At 37.7% G+C, this 6,147-nt stretch overlaps 1 protein-coding gene across 1 annotated transcript; it reads right to left on the bottom strand.

The window, feature by feature from the left end:
- Positions 1-859: 859 nt before the first annotated feature.
- Positions 860-5,921, bottom strand: LOC141392769 (uncharacterized). The gene is made up of 3 exons (XM_073965740.1): positions 5,641-5,921; positions 4,106-5,463; positions 860-1,092 (listed from the first exon to the last, which is right to left on the bottom strand). The coding sequence occupies exons 1-3, from the start codon at positions 5,919-5,921 to the stop codon at positions 860-862; spliced, it is 1,872 nt and encodes a 623-aa protein (XP_073821841.1).
- Between the last annotated feature and the right edge of the window lie 226 nt (positions 5,922-6,147).

The following is a 6,147-nucleotide window of genomic DNA, read 5'->3' on the forward strand; positions in this document are numbered from 1 at the left end:
TATCTTTGTTCACTGTTGCCTAAGTGCTCTACAAAAACAACAAACAAAGATATAATGCTAATTCATGATGGCTTACAGGGTCTCTTGCAAAAACTTCATCACGCCATAACGCGGAAGTTCGACTCACGGCGCATCTGTCCCTCTGCTATTACGTTAAACAGCGGAAAAGTTGTTGTTGTCGTCGGGAGAGAGAATTTTGGCCCTAGAGATAATAACCATTCCACATTGGTTGGTATGTCCGTATCTGTTTTGTTTATGAACCACTCTTTGTTATGCTGTAGGTTAAGATCATATTGTTGTTGTTGTTTTAAAGCATTTAGTTTTTTTACGTGTGTCATCTTGTGTTTTGTGCTTTGAGTTTTCGTGATGATTTTCTCGCTCTCCACGAACGTCTCCAAATCATCTCTTTCTAATAGAGTATTAAGTCGATTCTCAGCGTCCGCATGCAGACGATTCAAAACAGAGAACAGCAAGAAAATGCTAGGATAAATTTTGTTACTCTTATAAACGACCACATGAAAAATTTAAAATTGGGAAGAAGAGATCAATTTATTTTAGACTCAGTGAGACAGACAACACAATTTTTGAAAGAAAATAAGCACATACTTATTTTAAATGCAGATAAAGGTGGAAAAACCGTAGCTATGTCAAAGTCGGAGTATGACTTAAAAATGAATAAAATCCTAATGGACATGTGCACATACAAAAGATTACGAAGGGACCCAACCAATGTACTACAGGATAAAAACAATAAATTAATTATGAAGTTGTTTGATTTAAACTTAATCAATGAATCAGACAAAAACAGGTTAATTAATAAAACTTCGGTAGCGCCTAGAATATATGGCCTACCTAAAATTCACAAGGAAGATACTCCCCTACGTCCTATTTGCTCCAGCATTAATTCCCCAACATATGGACTCTCCAAATATATGTCCAGTATTTTAAGAACTTTAACTAAGGATTCAAAATACAATGTAAAAGATGCCGTGGAATTGAAAGCAAGAATCAAAAACCAGCACATTGGTGACGATGAAATATTGATATCCTTTGATGTGGTATCTTTATTTCCAAGTATACCGGTAAATTTAGCTATAAATATAATTAAAGATAAATGGACGCACATCAAAGAACACTGCAACATTCCTATGAACATATTCATTGAAATGTTGACGATTTGTATCAAAGATTCAAGATACTTTGTATACAACGACAAAGTGTATGAACAACAAAAAGGGATGCCAATGGGGTCACCTATTTCACCAATTGTAGCAGACATTGTTATGGAACACCTCCTCGACGAAACAATGTGTTCGGCCTGGTTGAGCTTGAACTTCCCATTGCGGTTCTTGAGATTCTTTCTTCCATGTCATCCATTTGCTTCCGTAAAGAAGTAATATCCGTACGGCTTTCTACAACGGCTCTGTTCAAATCCCTTAAGCCTTCAATTACGCCCATTAGTTGATATTCTATGGGCGGAGGTGCCTCCCTCATGGTATTCTTGGTACTACGTTTAAAGTTTTCATTGTGTTATTGCTTTCTTATATACACCTATTTATAAATAGGTGTATATAAGAAAGCAATAACATTCTCCTCCCCGTGAATCAATCCGATTCACCAATATTCTTTGCAAAAACTGCCAATTTCGATACAGGTCTGCGTTTGATTCCACTTATTGTTTTAACTTCCGCAATTCTAATTTGGCCGTCCTTGGCAGGAAAAACGTTTATAATTCGGCCTTTCAAACATTGACTTCTGGGAAGGGATTTGTCCAAAACTATTACGAGATCGCCAACTTCAACAGGAACTGACTTATTTCGCCATTTAGTCATACAAATCAGTTGTGGAAGATATTCCGTTATCCATCTTTTCCATAAACGGTTTTTCAAATTTTGTGCAATTTTCCATTGTTTACGAATGCACAACTTCTCATCCGTTACGTTCGGAGTTTGAGTAGAATTTAAACAGCCGATTAAAAAATGATTTGGTGTAAGAGGTTCATCATCTTCTGCTGCGACAGGTACTTCAGTCAGTGGTCTTGAATTTATGATGTTCTCAGCTTCAATTAACACACTCTGCAGTGTTTCAACTCGTGGAGATGATTCTTTTAGTGTTTTCTGAAGCAATCGTTTTATTATCTGAATTAATCGTTCCCATGCGCCACCAGAACTAGGATTATCCGGGCAATTAAAAATCCATTCTATATTTCGGCTAGATGCTTCTTCGAAAAGATCATGTTCATTAATAAGTTGTTCTTCCTTATTTAAAAGTTTTTGTGCTCCAATAAAATTAGTGCCATTATCACTCCTGATTCGTACGGGTGTACCTCGGCGATTTATAAAATTTCTCAGACATAAGATAAAGGCATCTGTAGACAAATCATGGGCAAGTTCAATATGAGCGGCTCTTACAGTTAGACATGTAAAGACTACGGCCCATCTCTTCTCTTTACGACGTCCAATTGTCACGTCGAAGGGACCGCAAAGGTCCACACCTGTATACGTAAACGGCCTTACAAATGGCGTAACTCGATCCGGTGGCAATTGTCCCATTTGTGGTATTATCGGTTTAACAGAATCAACTTTGCATGTCAGACACTCATGCTTCACCCTTTTATACAGAGTTTTTATTTTAGGAATCCAATATCTTTGCCGCAAATCGTTTATAGCGAGACTTTTGTTTTGGTGGTGATTCTTTTTGTGATAATACTCCATTATTAATTTAGGCACTCGGTGGTTTTGGGGTAGTATTATTGGTCTTCTTGCGTCAAATGGCAAATACAAAGCTTCATCCAAACGTCCCTTCACACGAAGTATACCATCATCGTCCAAATAAGGAACTAAGCTGTGCAGAGGACTTCTTCTTGATATTGACACGCCCTCTTTTAAAGCCCTTAATTCACTTTTAAAACATTCAGCTTGTACCAATTTACAGATTGTTTTATCAGCTCGATCTAATTCGATATTATTCAAATCACCTGAATAAACGGGACTCAACCTAGCAAATCGTAATACCCAAGCTACGCTTCTTTTTAGCTTTGTATATGATGAGAAATTATGGTAGTTAATAAGCGACTGATCTTGAACCGTACACACATGCAAGCTAGAACTTATTTCTTCCTCTTGTGTACCCTTGTTAAAAATAATTTCATTTCCTGGCCAATGAGTTTCGTCTTCTTTAAGAAATGCTGGACCCGTTATCCAAATGCTATTATTAGTACACTTCGGAGGAAGAACAGTACGTGTTCCGGAATCAGCCGGATTTTGCTGAGAAGGTACATATCTCCATTGACAAGGATTCGTTGAACGCAAAATTTCCGCAATTCTATGACTTACAAAGGCTTTAAAGCGCCTTTCGCTTGAATTTATCCACTGTAAAACAGTTTGAGAATCGGACCAATAAAATACTTTTGATATGCTGACTTCATGATTCTGTATTATAACTTGGCTTATCCTTGTTCCCAAAACGGCGGCTTGGAGTTCTAAACGGGGAATACTCAATATCTTAATAGGCGCACATCTTATTTTACCCATGACGAACGAAACAGATTCATTAATTTTAAAGTAACATACTGCTGAAAATGCTTCTTGACTTGCATCAACAAATACATGTAGTTGTATATCGGATTCAAACAACTTTGGGGACAGACAACGATTTATTTTGAATTCTTGAATGTTCCGAAACTCATTCCACCATATGCACCATTTTTTCTGCAGGTCTTTTGGTATTGGATCATCCCAATCTAACTTATATTTCCATGTTTGTTGCACCAATATTTTTGAATATAACAGGAAATCTGCAATCAAGCCAAACGGATCGAAGACAGCCATAGCAATCTTTAACAGTTCCCTTTTCGTTGGAACTCTGGAACCATTCAAAACATCCTCGGCAAGAGAGTAAAATTTTGTTTTAAATTGAAAAACATCTTCACTTTTATTCCAGTACATTCCCAAAATTTTATCTGCAGATGATTGTTTCTCCATATTCACATTACTGTCATTTTGGCTAGTTGCCCCATTCATGCTATTTTCGATATATTTACTATTGGAAACAAATCCTCTTAATTCGAATCCTCCTTTTGCGTGTATTGAAACTACTTGCTTACATATTTCGATTGCTTCAGCCTCGTTTTTAAAACTTGCAACAAAATCATCGACGTAGTGCTTTTCAATTATGGCTCCTGCGGCATCAGGATATATTTTGGCAAAGTCTGTAGCATTACAATTCTTTATATATTCTGCACAACAAGGAGAACATATAGCACCAAATATCATGGTAACCATAACAAAATGTTGCACTGGTTCATTCGTGTTGCCGTTTCTCCACAAAAATCTTTGAGAGTGTTGATCTTCTTCACGTATTCTGATTTGCGAAAACATTTCTCGGATATCAGCTGCTACAGCAATAGTTCCTTGACGAAATTTTAGCAATATTCCTAGAAGAGGTTTTGCCTGTTCAGGTCCTTTCAGAAGACAAGAATTTAACGACACATCCGCAATTTTAGCAGCCGCATCAAAAACAACCCGTAGCTTTTCCGGCTTGTGAGGGTTTGTAATGCCAAAATGTGGAAGATACCAAACAGGATAACGCGTATCAGCAACTTCTTCTTCTCTTAATTTCCTAGCGTATCCTCTTTCAATATATTTTTTAATCTCTGACTTGTACTTTTCAGCGTATTCAGAATCTTTACCCATCTTCTTTTCTATCGTGATTAATCGCTTCTGAGCCATTTGTAACGAATTGGGCATAATAGGTGGATACTCTTTCCATAGTAATCCAATTTCAAATCGGTCGCCAGTCTTCTTTGTAGTTGACTCCATAATATTCATAGCCTTTTGATCATCATCCGATACTAGAGGAACTATATCAGGGTTGGTGCCGAAATTTTCGTTAGATATGAATTCTTGAACAACATTATGCAGTACATCATCCTTGAGATGTAGAACCGTTGGCTGGTTATTAGTATACCCGGTTCCACCGTAAATAAGCCATCCTAATTTTGACTGTAAGGCTATTAAATTTTCAAACTCTTTTACATCGGAAGGTACACCTAAGAAAGCATTATCCAAACCAAGAAGTATTACTGGAGTTGCATCTACATATTCTTCAACAGGTAGCGAAGCTAAACCAGGATGTTGCGATTTTGAGAAAGACTGGACAGGCAAGCGCAGCTCATTCACAGTATGAACATTTTTTAGTTCATATCTAACAGCTTTGTCATGAGTTCCTTCGATTTGACAACTGACACGGAAGGACTTCTCCTTTACTACCTTTTCTCCGTACCACTGCAATGTCAAATCTGAATACTTGCCTTTAAGTCCCAACAGACGGGCAGTATTTTCGTCGATCAAGGAAATAGAAGATCCTTCGTCAAACATGGCATATGCTTTCAAATATCCTGATGGTCCATACAGCTTAATAGGCACAACTTTGAACAGCTTGCTTAACTGACCGTGAGGATGTCTGCAATTCAACATTTGCGTAGCATTATCTGCTACAGTTTTGTCGTCATGCAGCAGTTTATGATGGAACCGCGGGCAGCCATCCAATCCGCACGTCTTCTTAAACCGACATACCGTTGTTCCATGACCTTTATGAAGACAAGAGAAACAAAGCTTGAACTTTTTTACCTTTTCCCACCTTTCAGGGACAGCGATTTTCTCAATAAATGTCTTGCATTTGGCAATGATATGATCCCCTTTGCAAATTTCACATTTCTCTTTCACATTCTTGGTTTTGTCGAGAATCATCATCTTATTTGGCGGCTGAACCAGTGAAGAGGAACTGCATGGCATCATTTCCACAACTTTAGCCAAATCACCCAGCCACTTACAAAAGTCAGACACAGTCGGGAATGGTTTAATTTTTGCAGCTTCTCTAGCCCACTCAAATTGATGTTCGACAGGAAGTTTTGAGACCATTTCTTCCAGTAGTGTAGTACTCATCAAATGGTGTTGACATCCAGCTGACGTCAGGAAGGCAACTACATTTCTCACTATTGTTGAAAAAGATATTATTTGATCCAGCTTCTTCTTACAAATAATAGGGAATTGCTTCACTTTAAGTATTTGAGACCGTACTAATATATCTGGCCTCCCAAAACGAAACTCTAGCTCCTCTATTACCTTCGGAACATCATTCGGATAA

The sequence above is a fragment of the Musca autumnalis genome, unplaced genomic scaffold, assembly GCF_047663935.1.
Source record: "Musca autumnalis isolate F117 unplaced genomic scaffold, ASM4766393v1 scaffold_1, whole genome shotgun sequence".
Classification (NCBI taxonomy): domain Eukaryota; kingdom Metazoa; phylum Arthropoda; class Insecta; order Diptera; family Muscidae; genus Musca; species Musca autumnalis.

Coding starts and splice junctions, on each gene's coding strand:
- LOC141392769 (XM_073965740.1), bottom strand. CDS start 5,921: ATGGTCTCAAAACTTCCTGTCGAACATCAATTTGAGTGGGCTAGAGAA. Junction 5,464..5,640: donor AAAATCGCTGTCCCTGAAAG/GTGGGAAAAGGT, acceptor GTTGAATTGCAG/ACATCCTCACGGTCAGTTAA. Junction 1,093..4,105: donor GGCTGAAGCAATCGAAATAT/GTAAGCAAGTAG, acceptor TTATATTTATAG/CTAAATTTACCGGTATACTT.